Source organism: Neophocaena asiaeorientalis, unplaced genomic scaffold (genome assembly GCF_003031525.2).
Source record: "Neophocaena asiaeorientalis asiaeorientalis breed wild unplaced genomic scaffold, Neophocaena_asiaeorientalis_V1.1 scaffold166, whole genome shotgun sequence".
Taxonomy (NCBI): domain Eukaryota; kingdom Metazoa; phylum Chordata; class Mammalia; order Artiodactyla; family Phocoenidae; genus Neophocaena; species Neophocaena asiaeorientalis.
The window spans coordinates 2,204,511-2,228,412 of record NW_020174933.1 but is presented as its reverse complement, the minus strand read 5'-3'; the positions used below and the strand labels follow the sequence as shown (position 1 = coordinate 2,228,412).

At 38.5% G+C, this 23,902-nt stretch overlaps 2 protein-coding genes across 2 annotated transcripts in view; both read left to right on the top strand.

Annotated features, from left to right (window-relative positions):
- The window catches only part of RYR2 (ryanodine receptor 2), a 510,734-nt gene that overhangs the window by 106,451 nt on the left and 380,381 nt on the right, over positions 1 to 23,902 (top strand). Inside the window, exons 10-11 of the mRNA XM_024761485.1 lie at positions 588 to 684; positions 22,914 to 22,988. Coding sequence (XP_024617253.1) covers positions 588 to 684; positions 22,914 to 22,988 — 172 coding nt within the window. The remainder of the gene's footprint in view (positions 1 to 587; positions 685 to 22,913; positions 22,989 to 23,902) is intronic.
- On the top strand, positions 20,495 to 20,853 carry LOC112410736 (up-regulated during skeletal muscle growth protein 5). Its single transcript, XM_024761452.1, has one exon. The coding sequence runs from the start codon at positions 20,572 to 20,574 to the stop codon at positions 20,746 to 20,748; it is 177 nt and encodes a 58-aa protein (XP_024617220.1). The 5' UTR covers positions 20,495 to 20,571; the 3' UTR covers positions 20,749 to 20,853.

Below are 23,902 nucleotides of genomic sequence, written 5' to 3'. Positions count from 1 at the left end.
TGCAGATACATAACATTTAAGAAACTCATTTGGATTGCTATTTAAAAGTGAAGTTTGTGTGAAGGTTTATCTCTTATTTTTATGCTGCCGTCAGCTTTAGTTTATTTTTCTGTGTGTTTTACATGCTAGCTTTCTAGGGGTGATTTTCTCCAGTGTTTTGGCCTCAGGGTATTCCTTAGGCTACTGTCAAGATTTCTCATCTTCCAGGGTGTGTGACTTAGAACTGGATCACAGCAGTGCTTGTACATCAGGATTTTTCCCAGGAAATATCTGTGTGTTCTGGTTGTTCTCACTTATGTAAGTTCAAATCTGAGCCTATCCAGGCTTGCATGTTTAGTGGAGGGTTTTATGAGGCTGAAGTCATGTATAATCGTGGGAACATCACTAACTGTGGGACTTGGGAACCCAGGGCTCAGAGGTGGCAGGCAGGTGGCACCATGCATCTCTGTGATTTTGGCCAGGTACTTAAGCCTTGCTGGACTCCTGTGTCTCTGTCTAGGAAAATAGGAGATTGGAGCCAATGATCTGTTCAGCTGTCAACATCTGATGATGACAGTTCAAATGTGACTGCGTTTCAATCCTTCTAGGGTATCTGATTGGTGGTGACGTCCTCAGGTTGCTTCATGGACACATGGATGAATGCCTCACGGTCCCTTCAGGAGAACACGGTGAAGAGCAGCGAAGGTTGGTACCTGAGCCCAGCGCCTTGAGCCTTGCATTTTCTTGCTTTGATATAAGTTTTGTAAATTAAGGATTTGTCTGTTCAGGCCATTAGCATAAGAGAAAGTGGGCCACTGTCATTCATCTGTCCACTGAAGTGATCCATTGCTGGCCTCCTCTGTAGTTTTTTTCTCATGTATGGTTTTGACTACCTATGAATAGAGTTGCAGAAAATTCTTGTATAATTAAAACATGGTGAGAAGCAGTGAATACAATAAACTGAGTGGGAGGAATGAACACATTCACTTACTTAAAACTTCCGTGAAACGTTCATTCGTTTTGATGAATCCTCTTTCTGGAATGTTTAGTCTCCAGTTCAGTTTCAGACTTCTCAAATTGCCCAAAGGTTTAGGACCTTTTTCTGTTACCTCCCATTTACTGAGATAGATAATAAAATTGAGCACTTTCCCTAATATTTTATGTGATTTTAATACCTCTCTTATGTTAATACTATTTGGCATTGGGCCAAGATGGCCGTAGCCTGGATCATGGGGAAAAATGCACAAGTAATACAAAACCACAAAAGTATTGAGGGTGATTTGAATGTTCCATTTTGCCTCACAAATTAATGGATGAATATGGTAAGTTGAATGCATAAATAAGCGATTGTTGTGAGAGAAGGCATGATCCGGGTGATTTATTACGTGGCTTTAAGTCTTTTAGTGGAGGTTTCTCGTAATATTAGCATATCACTTAGATAACTATTATAGATAAATATTTATTTTTTTAGTTTAAAGAAAGATACGGAGAACATTTAGAAAGTTAGTACTTCTTTAATTAGCTGTTTAACCTTGGGAAGAGTCACTCTGAGACCTGGGTACTAGTCTTACCTCTCCCCAGATAGACCTAGCATATGGTGAAGCATGAAATGCAGAGCCTCAAAAAATTCCCTAAACGAAAAGTGCTGCTTTTAGTAGGTTAGGAAGAAGATGTTAATGGTGTGTTGATAGGGTTTATAGAAAAGATGAGACGGAATTCAAAAGATGGTTTATCTGAGTAATTAATTCCAAACAGAAGACTCAGAGGGATGCAGTGTATACTGGGAATTGCAGTTATTCCCGACTGATGAGGGGCAGGGTGGAAGAAGCATGGAAACTAGACATGGAAACTTGGTCAGCTTTTTTTTTTTTTCCCATCTTTATTGGAGTATAATTGTTTTACAATGGTGTGTTAGTTTCTGCTCTATAACAAAGTGAATCAACTATACGTATACATATATCCCCATATCTCTTCCTTCTTGTGTCTCCCTCCCTCCCCCCCTCCCTATCCCACCCCTCTAGGTGGTCACAAAGCACCGAGCCGATCTCCCTGTGCTATGTGGCTGCTTCCCACTAGCTATCTATTCTACGTTTGGTAGTGTATATATGTCCATGCCACTCTCTCGCTTTGTCACAGCTCACCCTTCCCCCTCCCCATATCCTCAAGTCCATTCTCTAGTAGGTCTGTGTCTTTATTCCTGTCTTACCCCTAGGTTCTTCGTGACATTTTTTTTTTCTTAAATTCCATATATATGTGTTAGCATACGGTATTTGTCTTTCTCTTTCTGACTTGCTTCACTCTGTATGACAGACTCTAGGTCCATCCACCTCATTACAAATAGCTCAATTTCGTTTCTTTTTATGGCTGAGTAATATTCCATTGTATATATGTGCCACATCTTCTTTATCCATTCATCCGATGATGGACACTTAGGCCGGGCTATTGTAAATAGAGCTGCAATGAACATTTTGGTACATGACTCTTTTTGAATTATGGTTTTCTGAGGGTATATGCCCAGTAGTGGGATTGCTGGGTCATATGGTAGTTCTGTTTGTAGTTTCTGAAGGCTCATTAGTGCCATTCCCACGGGTTGGCTTTTACCCTGAGATAGTTGGGAAGGAGTGTGTGGGGAGGGGGTGACGTGGTCAGATCTCTTTGAAAAGAGTGTCTCTGACGAACAAGAAGAACTTAGATTGGAGGTGGAGAGATTCTGGAGCAGGGAAACCAACTCGGAGAAGGCTGATGAAGTCATTCATGTGAGAGAAAAGGAGAAGCTTATCCTGGAGAGTGGCCATTAGAATAGGACAGCCTGGCCCAGAAACATTTCAGGTCAGATTGACTCGTTTAAGGATGAATTCTATGTGGTCGGTGAGAGAATGTATCAGATTTAAAGGCGAGAAACTCCCTAGAATTTCTGACTCTAGGGAAGAGAAATGGTGTTAAAGATTGTAGGAGATGGACAGATTTGATACAAAGGACTGAGTGAGATTTTGGACACTGGTGAGTACAGAGGATCTATGGGAAATAAAATAAAGGGTTTATGGGAAATTGGAATTTTTGAGTCTTTAACTTAGACAAAGCTTGGGTTGGATATAAATCACAAGTGCACAGCGGGTAGTTGAAAGAATGGGAGCCCTAGGTAGAGAAGGGGGAACAGTGACTAGAGTGTTATGTTTAGCAAGTTGGGCATTGCTTTAAAAGGCTGCAAAGCCTTGGAATAGACTAACTAGAGAGGAAGCTGAGGATGGAATCCTAGATAAGGCTGGTATTTAGGACACTGACAGGTGAAGAAAAGGCACAAGAGAGGCAGAATGGTAGTTAAGTGGAGAGCCAGGGAAGTTAGTTATGGAACCCAAAGGAGTCTTGGGGTGTAGATGCGTTCAGTGATATAATATCATCATAGAGACTTAGGAGCAGAACGAGGTGTGCCATAGTCTTTTGGATCTTTAGTCTCTGACTTGTTAAATGAAACACTTGAAACGAAGTGATTCTTTGAGCCCACATGCTCTTTCTACAGACACTGTAGAGATTTGTAATTAAGAGAATGGGCTGTAGACCTGGGTTTGGGCCTCGCCTCTGCCACTAATAGTTGTGTGACTTAATGTCTTTAAACATGATTTTTCTCCTCTGTGAAATGCAGCTTAAATGTTAGCTGTTACTTCATGGGATTGTCGTGAAGGTTCAGTAGGAAAATGCGTGTAAAACCTTGATGCATATTAAGAGATCAACAAATGTATTACTGTTGTTGTTATCTTATCACTATTGTTTAGACAGAAGAGCAGCATTTAGTCCGATATGGGAACGTTTGAGGGACCCTGGGCATGCGGGTGAAAGTATGGTAGAGCGTAGATTTTAGGGGAAGAGACGCTAAACTATATCAAAGAAAACCCTCTTCTGTTTTGAAATGACTGTGGTAGGTGAGAGGTGGGGAAGGGCTCCTCCTTCTTGCTAAGCTTTAGAAGCCAGGAATGGATGAGCATAGGTTTTAACAGTTGGGTTTTTTCATTTCCAAATGAGAATATTCAGCGTCGGATAGATCCCAGATTTCTTAGACTAAGCTCGCGGGCAATGACTGCAGTTTTCCACCTCTCCTGCACATTAGAGAGTCTGTATGTTAAAGATGGGTTTTATTAAAAATGATACTTACAGAGCAGATTTCCTGCTAATTGGTTGTTTTGGGGGGATGCCTTTTATTTGTTTTTTTAAATTTTAAATTGGAGTATAGTTGATTTACAATGTTGTGTTAGTTTCAGGTGTACAACAAAGTGAATCAGTTATACATATACATATGTCTGTTCTTTTTCAGATTCTTTTCCCACATAGGTTTTTACAGGATATTGAGTAGAGTTCCTTGTGCTATACAGTAGGCCCTTGATGGTTATCTATGTTATATACAGTAGTGTGTATATGTTAAGCTTAACCTCCTAATTTATCCTTCCCTGCCGTCTTTCCCCTTTGGTAACCATAAGTTCGTTTCCTAAGTCTGTGAGTCTCTTTCTGTTTTGTAAATAAGTTCATTTGTGTCATTTTTGTAGATTCCACATGTAAGTGATAGCGTACAGTATTTGTCTTTCTCTGTCTGACTTACTTCGCTTAATATGATCATCTCTCCTTCTGGTTATGATTACATTGCTGTAATTCTTTACATTGCTGGTTATTACAGAGAAAACTAGGGGAAATGTCAAAGACATTTTGGTATTGGTCTGGGTCTGCTTTCCCATTGCATGCATATTGAAGGCTGCTCCTGTCCCCCGTCCTGTATTATTCTTGATTTAATGTTATTCATTTCTGTGTCAAATTAATCTCAGTATGTATTCAGATCAACACATTGCAGCTCTTTCTAGGTAGTGATATCAGTAAGAACACATCCTTAGTGCCCCTTGTACGGTGTGTTTACACGGGTGAAATTAGATTAGAATGGATGTCAGACTTGACATGCCTCATGACATCCCTTTCTCCCTCATGACTTGAGGGAGAAAATGAGTCAGAAGTAGGCAACAGGAGCCTGAGGGATGTTGCTTAAGACTGAAAGTTATCTATGTCTTGATTACACAGTGAGATTGAACAATTTTTTGTATGTAACGATAAAAGTAATTCCTTAAATTTTACATTTATAGAGCCCTTTATTCCTTCAAGTCTTCTTAATATCAGTGTGTAGAAATTTCTTTATCTTCCCCTGTCCTCACGCTAAGTCCCTTCAGTGTCTTAGAGAATGAGGGGAAGGCAAAGGACGGTACAGCCAGGAGGCAGCCTTTCTTTAATTGATGTGGATCTGTATTGGGGGAAAAACGCATAGTGATAACCTTAAAAATGTATTTTGATTCATTTTTTAAAAAGAAGTAAAAATAATTTGACTTTCTGAGAGCTGGAGAAGTTCCAGGGAAATATATAAAGATTTCTTTTAACTCATAATTCTTTCACACTAATTATGATCTGGCTACACTCAATTATATTCTGTTATTAAAGTTAAATAACTAAAGTCAAATCAGGTTTGTTACAAGAAGTAGTGGAACTGATTAAGGAGATGGCCAGAAGTGACAGTTGCTTCTGAGTAATTGAGGACCATTTTGGTCGTAAATGCTGGGTTAGTAAGTGGATTTGTCAGTCTGCTCATGCCTCCTTCCCATGACAAGTTTTGAATATACATAATAGAACTATAATTGTAGCAGTTGAAAATGCAGTTCAGTGATGGGTACTATAGTTCTAGTTACCGATGCAGTGATCTTTTATTATTATATAATCTATTTTATGGAAGTATCGTTGATTTACAATGTTGTGTTCATTTCTGCTGTACAGCACAGTGATTCCATTACACATATATACACATTCTTTTTCGTATTCTTTTCCATTATGGTTTATCGCAGGATATTGAATATAGCTCCCTGTGCTCTACAGTAGGACCTTGTTGTTTATCCATTCTACATATAATAGTTTGCACCTGCTAACCCCAAACTCCCACTCCATCCCTCCGCACCGTCCCCACCCACCCTTGGCAACCACAGGTCTCACTCTCCGATGGAGTGATCTTTAACTACCTCTTCACACTTAGATCTGTATATGTATGTGGTCTCCTGTGCATTCTCATGGGAGTGCTAACCAGACCCCCAGAATGAAGAGCATATATTGTCCCATTCAGTTAAATGGAATTGAATTGGAGAATGAAGCCTACCAAAGTTAAATTAAACATATATTTTCCCCACACTTCCTGCTCATGTTGCTTTTACGGATTGAACTCTGACATGTTCGTGACGTAAAGCATCACTATGGTTTTATTTTAAATTTCTTGAGATTTTTCCAGAAAGATGTGTGACTCTAAAATTACCAGTATACAACTGGTCTAAACAACAATAAAAGTCGTAAAATTATCATCTATAGATGTTGTGAGCAGGCGGGGGATAGGGAGAAATGCATGGAACGTTAACTGTAGAATTGTAATTTCTTTGTTCTTTTTCAAACTTTTCAAATAGTGAGATGGGATAAATTAAGGAGAAACAAAGCTCTGCTACTTGGCAAGAGATCTGTCGGATGCCACACAGCTTTTAAATTATTGCTTTAAAAAAAGATTTCATTCTGGAGCCTTGAAATTTGATTATCAGTTTTCATTTCAAACATGAAGTCGTTTATATGGGGAATGTTTTCTGTTCTAGATTCTGTCTCTGGATTGCACCTTATTACTTCCATCCATTTTTACATGAATACAATAAAATGTCAACAAAGGCATTTACTTTATGTGCACACACGCTTACTAATGGATTAAATATGCACTACCTGAATTAAGTATGTCATACTTTTAAATTAATAAGTTTTAAGAAAGATGAGTTAGGGGAGTGTTATTCAGAATTATTATGTGAGATCTCTGATGTGGAAACCGGTATTAGGGTGACGTTTTTTGAAAAGCATTATTTGTATGTTAAAACAGTATTTACCACATAGCTCGTAGGTAATTTTATTCATTTAATAAAAATCTGTGGAATGACCACCATGTTCTGGGTGCTGGGGTTGTTAGTATCTAAAAAGATACAAAGTCTCTTTTCTCAAGGAGTTTACATTCTAGTGGGGATATGTAACAAAAACTTAAATATGCTTGTTTATAAATGCACACACATACCCATGCATGCATAGATAAAATACACCTGATGGTGTGTGTGTGTATGTGCGTGTGTGTATGAGAGAGAGAGAGAGCGCAGGCAGGCTTGAGTGTGGATAGAGAAGTTGTCCTGTTTCCATCTTACCAGGCATTACTCTTGGCATATACTTGCTCTGTCTTGTTCCTTTCAAACTCAGGACTATTAAGTCATTGTTTCTGACAATGTCTGGAAATAAATGCTACATTTGCTTTCCAGAATATGACTCAGCAGGCAAAAGCCATGCCGTATGTATGCATGACAATATTTTTGCCTCATGCCCCTTTTAATATTATGATTCAATGAGCTTTGCTTGTGAATAATTGATAAGGCATGAGATGGGTTTGATCTAATGAATTAAGTGTCTCTCAGTCTGGCTTAGAAGGAGAGGCGTGGTTTGTCTACGTACACAATTGGATGACTGATAACCCGCAGGGTTTGTATGCCCTCAGTCACCTACCTCGGTGCAAGCTTCTGAAGCTGCGCTGTTTTACTCCAAAATGGTCAAGTTATCATATAAGAACTTTTCTTCCTTCTCTTCATGTCCTGTGTATACCTCTTTAGCCTGCATCTGGGGATAGGACAGGTTTCCCAAATAGTTTTGCTAGAAGCGTAGGCACATGAAGGAGAGCTATTATTTTCTTCTTTGCCTCTTCTCCCTGGAGAGAGATGCAGTCTTTCCCCTAAACTTAACCTCCCTGCTGATTGCAGAGAGCACCCTGGCCTTGCTTCAGCCTGTCATCATTTAGCAGCCTGACTTGGTCTAGAGCCCCACTCTCAAGGAACGACTGGGCTAGAAGGCACTGTTTTCCAAAATACAAGCTTTGAAGGCAAAGGATTAAAAATATTCACAGAAACTGGAGCCACCGGAGAAGAGTAAAAATGAAAAAAACCAATCGAGGTGTTGGATGCACTGAAAATGAGTGACTGGCAAGAGACAATAGATTAAAAATCAACACTGAGAAAGAGACATCTCCCAGTTATTTTCTCAGTGAAAATTTAAGACCTTTTTTACTGGTCCACGTTTAGTTTCTTAACTCAATCTAGGTGTAAGCAGTATCTTTCAGGAAGAAAAGAAAAGCTTCCCCTTTTTTTTAATTTCCAAATTCCTTTGTGGTTGTGTTATGTTCTGTACGGAGTGAAAAGTAAAAGTAGCAAATGTTTGTTGTTGTTTTTCTGCTCTAGTCCTATTTATGTGACTCTTTAATGTGGATTCAGAGTCTAAGGATGTTATTGTTTTTAATGCACGATTATTCATTTATATTTTATGCAGATGTGACATCTCAAAACATACTGATCTTGGGTGGCCTCGGCCTGCAGCGGCTTGAAGCAGGATTTCAGTTCCCGGCCAGAGATTGAGGTTGGGCAGCGGCAGTGAGAGCGCTGAATCCTAGCCACTAGACCACCAGGGACCAGTGGCCAGTGACAAGGCCCTGGCCCATCAGCTGCGTAGAAGTGAATTTCCACATAGAGGTGGAAAGCAGTGAAGCAAGTAAAGTGTTTATTAGGAGGAAAAAGAGTACAGTACGTGTGGATAGCCACACGGGTGGCTCAGAGAGAGAGAGTCGCACCCTTGTGGTAGTTTGAATCACTGTTTTGGGGCATTTCTTCTGGATTTCCTTTGACCAGTCATCTTGTTTTGCCTGGTTCTGAGTCCGTATTTGGTCTACCTCAGGGTCCTTCCTCTGTGTGCGTGCACATCTCTTAGCCAAGATGGATTCTAGCAAAGAGGCCTATGGGTAGTTGGCATCACTTACTGTGGGGTGGCGCCGCCTCCCTTTTTGACCTCCAAGGAGCCTTTCTGTGCGTGTGTAGTCAGGGAGGTCTCCTTGACTGCGAGGATGAGGGTTATGTGGTCTTTTATCTGGGCAGGGCCCAGCCTCCTCTATCATCCTGCTTTTATGGAGTTTCTGTCCACAGGGGAGAAACTGCTCAGCCTGAGGCCCATCCATGTCCTGTCTCAATACCTGTTTCCCCTTGTGCAGTACCTTGAATAGAAATATCACAAACTCAGTCCTGAGTAAATATGTGATGCTTCTCTAAGTGTTGTATAGGCATATACTTTTGATTTCTCTGTTACTATGAGGAGGTTCCTGGGAGCTTGCCTGGGGCTTAGCTGCTCAGCCAAACACTCTCTTAGGCCCTTACGTAGTAGACTGGTGTGCAAGCAGAAATCCTACTGAGAAAATGTGTAAACTGAAACACTTACAGTTTCTCTCTGCAATAATCTTTTAATCCTGGGTCTGTTTTTCAATTCCTTTAATGCTTATTGAGGGCTTGTATGTTCTAGGCATTTCAATGTGTGCTGGCTATAAAAAAATGAGATCGTAGAAAACGTATCTTACTATTCTACCCGTTGAGGAGGATTAGACAAGGAGGAATCTGTGCTGACCTTTGATTTTGAGGTGATACTTTCGCCAGCCTGTAAGTTAGTAGAACAAGCTTCTCTTCCCCATAATTGTTTTGAACCTGCCATTCAGTATCAACTCTCAATGGAAATTGTGTGTGAGTAATTTTTCTGTTTTTCAAAGGATTCATAGGTGGATCCTCAACATCCAGGGTCTGGTAATACATTACCACACGGAACTTAATTTGGTTGAGGACGTGTTGGTAGTAGAATTGTCTGTGTCTTTAACTGCCCCAGGTAAATGGCATATATCACATACTGCCATTTATTATCTTTACTGGTGTGTGTGTTCATCTCTTCTGTTTAGTTTTCAGCCAGGATTGTATCATTCATTTTTGTACCCCTTTCGTAGAGTGACAAATATATGGGAATCTGCACACAAATGCTGATTGTTTTGTGTTTGTGAAAGAAATTAATGGAGAAAAAAAAGTCATGCACTTCCTTGTAGGTTGTTTAAGGAGAGCAGTGGGATGCATGCATTGAGAACCGCTCTGGTTAATTCAGAGGGGTTTGAGGTCCCCGTTTGTAGGATTTCAGTGACTCCTAAAAGATTATTGTCTGCTTGCGATTCCAGGAGGGGCAGAAACCAGCCACCCAACCTGAATGAACAGAACACTATTTTGAGGCCTATGAGTCCCACATCCTTGGCTAAGAGCCTTCTCTATTGGAAGCATCTTGACTTCACGTCACTCCACAGGGAAGAATCCCTATTCCTACAGCAGGAGTCTGAGCCTTGAAGACAGTGATTTAAACAAACTGGTGGGGTGGTTTGTGGATATTTTGACAGTATGATGTATGTTATGGATTTTTTCAGAGAAAACTCACATACTTGCCAACATGCAAAACTTTTGCCTGCGAGGGAATTTTGGTGATGTTAACGTATGTTTTCTCCCAGTATTTTTCCTATTATTTTTCTCCACTTAAGCAGCTAGCAGTCCCAGTGCACTTTTCTCCTCAGGGGAGGTTTGAGAGTTGGCAGAAAGCTGAACTTTTCTAAAAGGCACTTCCCTTCCTGACTTTTATTCCCTAAAGACTAAATCCAAGGAGGTTGTTATGCTTAGCGTCTTGCGTACAGGGAGAGAGAGATTCCCTCTGACAGAAAAAGAAGAGAAGAAAGGATTTTGCCACAGACTCAGAACACACTCACGTGCAGCAAATGGACGCCCATAAGCCAAAAACACATGAACCACAGCCCCAACCTCACACTTTATATGAAATCTAATTCAAATGGATCATGGGCTTAAATGTAAAACATAAAACTATAAAACATTTAGGAAAAAATCTTTGAGACCATAGAGTTTATAACTTGACATCGAAAACATGTCCATGAAAGGAAAACATTAATAAATTGATCTCATCAAAATGAGAAAATTTTATTCTGTGAAAGTCCCTGTGAAGAGGATGAAAAGATAAGTTATAGACTGGCCAAAGATATTTGCAAATCATATGTCCAACAAAGGACAAATAATCTGAAAATACAGAAAGAACTCTCAAAGCTCAACAGTAACAAACAACCTAATTAGAAAATGGGTGCAAAACATGGACGGTGGTTTCACTGAAAGGGCATACAGATTGCAGGTAAGCACAGGGAAAGATGTTCAGCGTCATTAGCGATTATGGAAATACAAGGCCACCAGGTGCTATCACTACACACTTATCAGAATGGCTAAAACAAAACAAAATACTGATAACCAAATGTTGGCGAGGATGCAGGGAAACTGGATCGCTCATAAATTGCTTGTAAATGGTATAGCCACTCTGGGAAACATTTTGACAGCTGCTTAAAAAACTAAACATGCACTGCCATACGACCTAGCAATTGCATTTCTGGGTGTTTATCTCAAAGAAACAAAAACTGTGATCACAAAAACACTTCTTCACAAATACTTAGTGTAAAGCAGCTTTATTTGTAATAGCCGAAAACTGGAATCAGCCCAGATGTCCTTCATCAAGGGAATGGTTATCCAATCTGCAGTACAACCATAGCATGGGATGCTGCTTGGCAGTAGAAAGGAATGGCCTATTGATACATAACAACTGCGATGGATCTCCCGGCGGTTATGCCGAGTGAAAATTGTCAATCCCAGAAGATCACATACTGTGTTAGTCCATGTTTATAACTTTTTTGAAATGAATCTTAGAACTGGAGGACGGATTAGTGGTTATCCAGGGTGAGGGAAGCAAGAGAGGGGAGTGAGAGGGAGGTAGGTTTAGTTGGAAAAGGGCAATGTGAGGCATCCTTGTGGTGTAGGACCTTTACAATGATGGGGTTCCAGGAAGTTACAGTTAATAAAATGGTATAGAATTTAATACGCACACACAGACACATACTCAAATGAATATAAGCAAAACTGGAGAAATTTAATAAGATCAGGGGATTGTATCAAATTCAATATCTTCCTTGAAAAACCGTTATATATATATATTCAATTACATATGTATGTAACTTGAATATATGTGTAGTTACATATATGTGTAACTATTATACTATAGTTTTAAAATATAGTTACATATATAATAGTACATATATAGGTAACAGTTACATATATATGTAATACATAGTTACATGTATATGTAATAGTTACATTACATATATAACTATTAGTTACATATATATTACATATATAATAGTTACACATGTAACTATTAAGGTTATGTGTATATGTAACTATTATATTAGAGTTGAAAAATATTACTATTAAGGGAAACCAGACAGATGTTCAAGGGATTTTTCTATATTCTCACAACAGCATGTGAATCTATGGTTATCTTAAAAAAATTTTTTTTAAAGCATTCATAGAGACTGGGGAGGGAGCAGAGTTTTCTGAGTTCCACTTTCAGGCTGAGCAGTACTCTGCTCCCTGAGAACTTGCTACTCCCCATTTCATCCTGGCTTATCAGGAGATGGCAAGACCCAGAGGGCAGTGGCTGTAGGGTTTTTCACTTGAGCAAAATGTCCTGAGCCTCTCAAGTAAGTGGAAAGCATCAGCCCTCAGACTGGACAGGAGCATGTAAGTAGAGCCCTGCGCTTAGAAGATCTAACAAATGAACTGGGCTTACTCCCCAAGGTCCGAGATTACTGTACTACTCCAGCAACAATAATAAGTGCTTGAGGGCTTCCCTGGTGGCGCAGTGGTTGAGAGTCCGCCTGCCGATGCAGGGGACACGGGTTCATGCCCCGGTCCAGGAAGATCCCACATGCCATGGAGCGGCTAGGCCCGTGAGCCATGGCCGCTGAGCTTGCGCGTCTGGAGCCTGTGCTCTGCAACGGGAGAGGCCACAACAGTGAGAGGCCTGCGTACCGCAAAAAACAAAACAAAACAAAAACAAAACAAAACAAAATAAGTGCTTGAATTCCACACTAGCTTGATGGACTCAAAGTTGAAAATAATTGTATTTTAAAGAGAATTTTTTTAAGTGATGGTGATAACAATAGTAGATGAGGTTATTCCAAGCCATGTTTCCCTCTGAGAAAAACCAAAAATCTGTTCAAAGATAATTGAGAGCTAAAAAAGTAGTGAAAATGTGTGGAGCCAGGTTCCCAAAATAGGAGACGGAGGAGTGAGTTCGGCATCTGAGGAAGCTTCTTCTCTCCAGGGGATTGCAGTGGCTGAGTGGCTCAGAAGTGGGGCAGAGCTGTTGGAAGCATCAGAGCGCAAGTGGATCAAAAGTGGTAGTACAAGACCCACCAAAGAAGAGGCACTTTAGGAGGGAACTCAAAGAGCTATACCCTTGAAGCAGTGATGAACTGGAAATAGAGCAGCCCTTGCAAGTATTGAAACTCAGCCTCAAATAATATTAATTACCATTTGGATTAAGATGATGTGGGATTGCTGGTGCCCCTAGATTACTTTACCTGTGAGAAGCAAAAGTACATCTTTGGGGGCTGGGGGACTAACACAAAAAACTCAAGTGATTTCTGTGTTTTACATATACTGTATCTAATAATCAAAATTAAACACGCTATTTTGTTTCAACCCTGACTGATGTACTGCAGTACAGTTCTGGCACCAACTCCCCAGAATTAATAGATCATACAAATTACGGGCTTTGTTCCCTACAAAACTGCCCTTATCTCAGACAACAGCCACAAGGAGAGGGGTGGTCCTCAGACCATCTGTACTGCTGTACAACTGGCTACAAATTTGGGGGTTCCCATAACCCCTTTAGATTTAAGAACTCAGGAAAGTGCTGTACTTACGATTACAATTTTATTATAAAGGATTACAAATTGGGCCAGTTGTAGCTATGTATAGGGCGAGGTCTGGGAGGGTTTCAAATGTAGTTTCTTTTCCCTGTAACTGTGGATCAAGACATCTTACTCTCCTGGTACATCATCGTGTCCATCATCCAGGAAGCTCAGTCAAGCTTTTGTCCTAGAGTGTTTTTCTTGGGGTTTTGTTATGTAGGAGTGTTTGAGTTCAATCATGTACTCAATTATTTAATTAATCCCTACCACACTTTCACTCCTCAGAGGTCAGGCTGGATCAAACTTCCGACCCTCTGGTCATCTGATTTGTCTTTCCAGCATGGCCAACCCTCTTACTGAAGCTATCTGGGGACCCACGACGAGTGCCCCCATTACCATAAATGAAAGTGTGATCTAAGAGGCTCATGAAAAACATAGTCTCTTATATCACTTGGGAAATCCAAGGGTTTAGAATCTCCCTTCTAGGAACCAGGGGCATGGGTCAGCCAAATTCTTTGTTATACAGCACAGGCATATAAGATAGGACCCACCTCGCAGTGGTTGAGAGTCCGCCTGCTGATGCAGGGGACACGGGTTCGTGCCCCGGTCCGGGAGGATCCCACATGCCGCGGAGCGGCTGGGCCCGTGAGCTATGGCCGCTGAGCCTGCGCGTCCGGAGCCTGTGCTCCGCAACGGGAGAGGCCACAGCAGTGAGAGGCCCGCGTACCGCAAAAAAAAAAAAAAAAAAAGATAGGACCCACCTGAAAAGCAAAGGCAAACACACTATAGAAAAAGGCGTACAGGTCATGGATACACAGATAATAGTGTTATCACAAGTAGAATTTAAAATATTTATGATTATTATCTAAGAATTAAAAGACCAGGTGAATAAATTTGGTGGAGAACTGGTAACTATAAGAAGGGGTCATATAGACATTCTAAAACTGAAAATTAAAATAACTGATATTAGAACAGATAGATTTAATATCAGCTTCGACATAGCTGAAAAGAGAATTATTGAACTGGAAATAATGTCAGAAGAAATATTCTGACCTAATACTGAAACATTGATAGTCAAAAGATTGGGAAATATGAAAAAGAGCATACGAAATACATGGTAAATAATGAATGGTCTATCATACATGTATTGGAGTTCCAAAATAAAAGGATAGAGAAGGGAGGGAGGCAGCAGGAGAAGGAAAGCAGGAGGGAGACAGAGAACAAGAAAAAGAGTGCTTGCAAGTACACAAGGCACAGGCAGTGTTTAATACAGTTGCTTAAGAATTCTCCACAACTGACTAAGTATATTAAGCCACAGATTCAAGAACTATGAACCCTAAGTAAGACAAATGAAAAGAAACCACACTTACATCAGACTAAAAGTACTGAAAAGTAAACACAAAATTAAACACTTAGATAGAAAAAAGACGTGATATCTTTAAGGGGACAACAGTAAGATTTACAGCTCACTTCAAGTAAGAGACAATTGGAGACATTGGATGTAAGCTTAAAAGTGCTTAAAGAAAGTAACTGCCAACCTGCCAATCTAGTAAAATGTGATATTTTTCAAAACAAAAGAAAAGCATAAAAGTCGCTAAATTTTAAAATCATCCTCTTCATTTTCTTCCTAGTATAGTCCTAGTATATTTTCTCCTAATATATAAATATTTTAAAAAAACATTAAATAAGTGATTTTTTAAAATTAAGACTTTTGAAATTGAAGCATAGTTGATTTATAATATTGTGTTAGTTTCAGGTGTACAACATAGTGGTTCAGTTATTTTTTTATTATGTTCCATTATAGGTTATTACAAGATATTGAATATAATTCCTTGTACTATACAGTAAATCCTTGTTGCTTATCTATTTTATGTATAATAGTTTGTATCTGTTAAATGCCATATCCCTAATTTGTCCCTCCCCACCTTTCCCTTTTGGTAACCATAAGTTTGTTTTCTGTGTCTGTGAGGCTGTTTCTGTTTTGTATATAGATTCATTTGCATTATATTTTAGATTCCCCATAAAAATGATAACATGTAGTATTTGTCTTTCTTTGTCTGACCTATTTCACTAAGCATAATATTCTTTGGCCCATCCATGTTGCTGCAAATGGCAATATTTCATTCTTTTTATGGCTGAGTGGTATTCCATTGTATACATATACCACACCTTCTTAAGCCAGTCATCTGTTGATGGGCACTTGGTTGTTTCCATGTTTTGGCTCTTGTAAATAGTGTTGCTGTGAACATTGAGGTGCATGTATCTTTTCGAATTAGAGTTTTTATTTTCTCAGGATATGTACGCAGGAGTTGGATTGCTGCATCACATGTTAGCTTTATTTTTAGTTTTTTAAGGAACCTTTATACTGTTTTCCATGGTGGCTGCATCAATTTAGATTCCCACCAACAGTGTACAAGGGTTCCCTTTTCTCCACACCCTCTCCAGCATTTATTATTTGTAGACTTTTTGATGATACCCATTCTGACACGTGTGAGTTGATATCTCATTGTGGTTTTGATTTGCATTTTTCTAATAATTACTGATGTTGAACATATTTTTATGTGCCTTTTGACCATCTGTAACTCTTCTTTGGAAAAATGTCTCTTTAGGTCTTCTGCCCATTTTTTGATTGGGTTTGTTTTTTCCATATTGAGTTGTATGAGCCCTTTGCGTATTTTGGATATTAACCCCTTGTTGGTCACATTGTTTGCAAGTATTTTCTCCCATTCCGTATGTTGTCTTTTTGTTTTGTTGATGGTTTCCTTTGCTGTGCAAAAGCTTTTAAGTTTAATTAGGTCCCATTTGTTTATTTTTGTTTTTATTTCTTTTGCCTTGGGAAACTGCTGTAAGAAGACATTGGTACCGTTTATGTCAGAGAATGTTTTTCCTAATGTTCTCTTCTAGGAGTTTTTTGGTGTCATGTCATATATTTAGATCTTTAAACCATTTGGAGCTTATTTTTGTATATGGTGTGAGGGAGTGTTCTAATTTCTTTGATTTACATGTAGCTGTCCAGCTTTCCCAGTACCACTTGTGGAAGAGATTGTCTTTTCTCCATTGTATATTCCTGCCTCCTTTGTCATAGATTAATTGACCATAGATGCATTGGTTTATTTCTGGTCTCCCTCTTCTCTTCCATTGATCTATATATCTGTTTTTGCGCTGATAACATGCTGTTTTGATTACTGTGGCTTTAATAAGCATTATTGTTTAGAGGAGTTTCAGATTTACAAAGAAATTGAGCAGAAAGTACAGATACTTCCCACATATCCCTTCCAGACCTTCCTCTGCAGTTTTCCTATTATTAAAATGTTGCTTTAGTGTGGTACGTCCTTTACAACTGATGAGTCAATATGGACACGTTAGTATTAATTAAAGTCCGTTATTTACATTAGGAGTCACTTTTAGTTTTGTGTATTTTCTGGGTTTTGAGAAATGTATGATGACATATATCCACCCTTGTAATGCACACAGAATAGTTTCAGTGCCTTAAAAATCTCCTGTACTTTACCTATTTAAGACTATCCTTTTTTCATTGGAAGGAGTGGAGCACCTTTGTGCCTTTGTCAAAGGCCAGTTGACTATATTCGTATGAGCCTATTTTAGGGATCTCTATTTTGTTCCGTTTATCTATTTGTCTGCTCTTTCACCAGGACCTCACCATCTTCATTAGTGTAGCTTTGTAGTAAGTCTTGAAGTTTGGTAGTGTCGTTCTTCCAACTTTGTTCTGCTTTAATATTGTGTTGGGTATTCTGGGTCTTTGGCCTTTCTGTATAAACTTTAGAATTGCTTTGAAGATAACTGATTAGTTTCCTAGGGTTATTGATTGGGTTTGAGTTGAATCTATGGATCAGGTTGAGAAAAACTGATATCTTGACAGTATTGAGTCTTCCTGTGGAATGTTTCTCCAATTATTTACTCTTTGATTTCTTTCATCAGACTTTTGTAGTTTTTCTCATATAGATCTTGTATATATTTTGTAAGAAATATACCTTTCTTTTCCTTTTGGTGGTAATATAAATAGTATTGTGTTTTAATTTCAAATTTTTGTTGTTCATCACTGGTATATAAGAAAGTTGAGCTTGTCCATTAATCTTTCCATTAATCTTCTATCCTGTAACCTTCCTTTAATTGCTTCTTAGTTTCAGGAGTTTTATTTTTGTTGTTGATTCTTTGGGATTTTCTACATAGACCGTCATGTCATCTGCAAAAGAAAACAGTTGTTTTTTTTTTTCTCTCCTCAATTCACATACCTTTTTTTCCTTGTTTTATTGCATTAGCTAATACTTCTAGTACAATGTTGAAAAGGATTGGTGAGAGGGGAAATTCTTGCCTTTTTCTGTATCTTAGGGAGAAATTATTTAGTTTCTCACTATTAAGAATGATGTTGGTTGTAGATGATCTTCATGAAGTTGAGGACGTTCCCTCCTATTCCTAGTTTTCTAAGAGTTTTCACTGTGAATGGATGTGGGATTCTGTCAAATGCTTTTTGCATTTATTGATATGATAACATGGTTTTTATTCTTTAGCCTGTGCATGTGATGGATTTTATGAATGTTCAGTGATACTTTAAATTAATAAACTTATGTGTACAAAAGGAGAAAAGTAATCATTTTTGCTACATGGATTAAAGTACAAAAGGAGAAAAGTAATCATTTTTGCTACATGGATTAAAGTACAAAAGGAGAAAAGTAATCATTTTTGCTACATGGATTAAAGTACAAAAGGAGAAAAGTAATCATTTTTGCTACATGGATTAAAGCAGCACATTTCTTTTGAGGTAAAAAGTAGTGATAGTTCCTATGGATACCAATTATGACTTTTAAAGTCTATTTCGTTAGGATTTAAAAAAACATTTTTCAAAAGAGAATTTAGTTCTGTGGTCCGTCATTCATTTATTGAACATCAAGTTTGGCAAAATGAAGAATTCTGATATTATTTTACTGCTCTTCATTGCAGTAACTAAAATACAGTGATATGACTTTTTTGTCCCCACTGAATTCTACATAAGCATGTCAATCTTTAGAAGCCAGTAAACTACTCTTCTTTATTTTTAACTTGTGTAATTGATTCATCATCAAAATTGGATGTGACTGATTACATTTCCTTGTATTATTTTTGTTCCCTCTTTTGTTGTTCAGCGTTTGTTACACACTCTAGCCTCTCTCTGGACAAGAAAGAAACCAGTATGTGTTCAAAAAGTAGAACACTAATGACAACATCCCTTATCCCCATTGCTTTAAGGTCATATGGTAAATGTTAAAAGAAATAGTTCACTTGGAGGAAAAAAAAGGTGGTGTCTGTAAAAAAAAGGTACTGCAGTAATGATTGACTATGAGCTGTCCAGTGTTAAAATAATATACTAAATTTAAGGCTTCCTTATGTTGAAGAAACAAAAGTAAATTGAAAATGACCTAATTGTTATAACACAATTCTTCTGCTCATGCTTCACTGATCAAACTAACGTTTTTGGGATGATCCAAGTGTTCGGAAACACTTTGAATTTATCTGTAGTTATCTTGGGGAGAAAAAAAAAAGGAATCGCTCACAATCTAGATATTAATTCCAGATTTAGAAATATAAATAGGTAAGTTGGACTTTCAGTTATTATGGTGCTTAATTTTATGTGTCAACTTGACTGGGCCACATAGTATCCAGATATTTGATCAGACTATTTGATCAAATTATTCTGGGTGTTTCTGTGAGGGTGTTTCTTAGATGAGTTTACCATTTAAATCTATAGACTGAGTAAAGCAGATTGCTCTCCCTCCTGTGGGTGGGCCTCATATAATCAGTTAAAGGCCTGAATAGAACAGAAAGCCTGACTCTTCGTGAATCAGAGGGACCTCTTTCTGCCTAACTGCGTTTGAGCTGAGACATCAGTTATTTCTTATCTTTGAACTGAAACTGAAACATCAGTTCTTCTTGGATCTTGAACCTGTCAGTCTTTGGAATGGGACTATACCATTGGCTCTCCTGGTTTTCAGGTATTTGGGCTTGGACCGGAACTTGTCATCAGCTCTCCTGGGTCTCCAGCAGATCTTGGGACTTGTCAGCCTCCATGATTGCATGAGCAGACTCCTTATAGTAAATTCTTTCTATAAAATTATATATATACACACACACACACACACACACACACACACACATATTCACACATATATACGAATGTATTTTTATATAACATATTCTATATATTAAGATATATATATATATATATATCTCCACAACTTGGATCACAGCTTAGATGGCTACTGTTGGTATGTAGTGGGTAGAGGCCAGGGATGTGAAAAATATCCTACAGTGCACAGGACAGCCCCCCACAGCAAAAACCTACCTGGACCAAAGTGTCAGTAGTGCTACTGTTTAGAGACGGGTAGGCCATAGTTTCCTAACTTTGGCTCCCCCTTACGACCAGCTGGGGAGCTCTTAAAACACCTGACTCCAAATTTGGCTTAATTGGCCAGTGGTGAGGGCAAGGTTTCAGGATTTTAAAAGCTATCCACATGATTATATTCACAACCACCATTAAAAGCCCCTACTGAGGACCCTGGTCATTGATGTACCTAAAATTCTTAGGTTATAATGGATGGATCAGGGTGATCCTGAATCAAGTTTAATGTGAAAAGATAACCAAGTAGTCATTATTACCTCCTGATGTGATGTAATAGGAAGGCAAACGCCAATTTCTGAAATGTTCTTGCCAAAGAATCATAAACTTGAACCTGAGTAAGTTTCTAGATTTCTAGATCTATCACGTAGAGGCAGATGTTAAAAAACACTGTGAGGCTTCTTCCGGCGGGGTAGAGTAGCAGCTTCGTCAGCAGAAGGACACCTGCAACGGGGTCTGTGCGTTTTGGAAGATTGAAATCATGGCAGGTCCAGAAACTGATGCCCAGTACCAATTCACTGGTATCAAAAAATATTTCAACTCTTATACCCTCACAGGGAGAATGAATTGTGTACTGGCCACATATGGAGGTATTGCTTTGATAGTTTTATACTTTAAGTTAAGGTCTAAAAAAACTCCAGCTGTGAAAGCAACATAAATGGATTCTCAACTGTACGTCATCTGTTAAGTTCCCATGCCTGAAGAAGCTAATGTCAGCTCATCATGTGATACCCAATTTGTACAATAAATTATGAACCTGGAATAAAAAAAAAAAAAAAAACACTGTGAGGATGTTATCAGCAAAATTCAGAATGTAGAAAATACTCCAGGACAAATGATACAGTTTTTTTGTAAACAAATAAATGGCAAGAAGGAAAAGAGAAGAGGAAGGGAGAACTGTTCTAGAATAAAATAAAGACACCAAACCAATTTATGCATCTCATTTGGATCTTGATTTGAAAAAGCAACAGAAAGAAAAAGACGTTTTTTTCCTTGAAGAACAATTTATTCAGATTTTCCCCATCCTGTGACATGATGGATAAAAGTAGAGTCATTATTAAAAAAGAATAAAATTTGAAAGCAAGTTAACCTGAGAATGATTACCTCATGCTTCTCAGTAGGATGCCTGATCATTCTGTTTTCTATGGCTTTTGCTACATTTAAACATTTTTTATTTTATATTGGAGTATAGTTGATTAACAATGTTGTGTTAGTTTCAGGTGTACAGCAAAGTGATTCAGTTTTACATATACATGTATCTATTCTTTTTCAAATTCTTTTCCCATTTAGGTTATTACAAAGTATTGAGCAGAGTTCCCTGTGCTATACAGTAGATCCTTGTTGGTTATCTATTTTATTTTATTTATTTATTTTTTGCGGTACATGGGCCTCTCACTGTTGTGGCCCCTCCCGTTGTGGAGCACAGGCTCCGGACGCACAGGCTCAGTGGCCATGGCTCACGGGCCCAGCTGCTTCGTGGTATGTGGGATCCTCCCGGACAGGGGCACGAACCCGTGTCCCCTGCATCGGCAGGCGGACCCTCAACCACTGCGCCACCAGGGAAGCCCAGTAAAAACAAATTTTATATATATGTATATCAAGTATAGAAAAATACTTTTGTATTATTTTATGTGGAGGTTGTGTGTCGAAGGATAACTTGTGGTTATAGGTAAAACAAGGTTGGCCCTATACTGATCACTGTTGAAACTACGTGCTGGGTGTATTGGGGTTTATTATAATATTCTCTCTACTTTTGTGTGTCTTTGAAAAGTTCCACAATAAAAATAGAATGAGAAGGAGTATCTGAGTAGGTAAGAGGAATGCAGGCGAGAATGGTGTTAGGAAAACTGTCAAAGCAGTAGGGTTTTCCAAAGTGTTTAAAATAAATAAGTCCACTGGATTTGGTAACATGAAGGTCATTTGATGGCCTCAGCTAAATCTGTCTCAGTGGAGAAGTGGGTCTGCAGACAAGATTGAGTGCACTAAGGATTAAGAGGAGGTGGTAATGAGGCAGAAAAGCAAGGGAAGCAGGGGAGGAAAATACGGTCACACGTTATTATGTTTGTGACTGGACAGGGTTATGTGTGTTTGGATGATTAAGAGACCCAGTGGAGAGGGAGATGGTGAGCACTTGGGAAAGAAACAGGAAACAAGTTTTGTTTTCCTTAAACCAATCTCAAGGGGATGGTATAGAGACCAATTTGGATAATGTATACACATTACTTTGTATCACGTCTGACATATTAACAAATTGTTATTACGAGAGCTTTGGAATTTTGGTATGTGTGATGTACATCCAAAGAAATTTCTGCGAGTGTGTGTGTGACTTTTTTGTTGATATTTACATTTTATTGATGTTTACATTTTCCTATCTCTTATCATTTAACAGATTGTCATGGAAACATTAAAATTAATGTGTTTTCACATGTCTTTAAAATGTTTTAAATGTCTAGAAAGAATTGCAAATAATTATATGCATGTGTTGAAATATACTAAACTACACCTAGACTCATAGTGGAGTACGTTTATGGACTTAAGTTTAATGGTGAGAGTATTCACTGGGATAAAGAGAGAAAAATGGCCAGGGTGAGAGAGAGGGGATGAAGGGGATGAGAGGGAGTAAAAGACGAAGGAATGTGTTTAAATCAACTGTTTATTCAGGTCACTGTTGTTATTTTTATTTCCAGTTATATTGTCTCCTACCAAAAAGTAGCTTTTACTGTTTCTCCAAAGCCTTCCCATTTACTTTTCTCTTTGAATTGGCTTGAAAAATCGAGTCCAAGAATGCAACGTTAAAATTGGGCTTTTTATTTCTTTTAACAGAACTGTTCATTACGAAGGTGGTGCTGTATCTGTTCACGCACGTTCCCTGTGGAGACTAGAGACGCTAAGAGTTGCGTAAGTAGAACTTCTAAATACAGCCTGACGCTCCGGGTACAAAGTACCTCGAGTGCTTTTGTGCTAACAACCAGCAAGCAAATGAAACCCTGAGAAAGTGGAGAGTCTCTCCTCTTTTACCTTCCGCCTTTATTTATCTTTCACTAGCCTACATTCACCAGGTAGTAAGCACCAATTTTATACCATCTGCTTTTGCGTTTAGCCTCATTTGTTTTTATAATATTGTCTTGTCCCAGTCTGTGCATCTCCTGGCAGGAAGAGCTCCCAGAGCAGAGTGATGTAAGGTTTGGAGACAGGACAAGTTGTTTGCAACCCTGTCGCACATTTCAGGTCTGGGTTTAACCTTGTAAAGTCACATGTAAAACAGTGGAAACTTGAACCTGAGTGAGATGTGACAGTCATAACTGGCAGTCACTATCTTTACTTACAAATAGCTTGATAGCTGAGTGAGAAATGTGGATTGCAAACAGGTCACTGTGTATTCATTATAGAAACAATGACCTTTTTTTTTCTGGTGACTTCAAAAAGCTGTCCAGAGATTGACTTTTAGTTCCTTTATGTAAATGCAATACTGATGGTAAAGGTGTCATTTTGAACTATTTTAAATAGAATTTAAATATCAGTTAAATTAAAAATAAAAGGTTGGATGTTTTAGTCCTTTACCTAAAAATCAGTACGTTTTCAATGTATGTTCCCTGTTATATGACGCTTTAAAAAATTATTGATTTAGGGTAACAGACTTCATGGATGGCTGTAGGGAACTATCTTATTATGGAATAGCTGTCTTTGTCAACCTGATATTTTGAGATTAATGCTTATCTAATGATGATTAAAATGGTTCGGTGGTCTTCAGTTTTTTGTCTTTTTGTTTGTTTTGCTTACATATCCCATACAATGATTTCGAAAAACTTTGT

Excerpts from the sequence above, each read along its gene's own strand:
- LOC112410736 (XM_024761452.1), top strand. The coding sequence starts at position 20,572 with ATGGCAGGTCCAGAAACTGATGCCCAGTACCAATTCACTGGTATCAAA.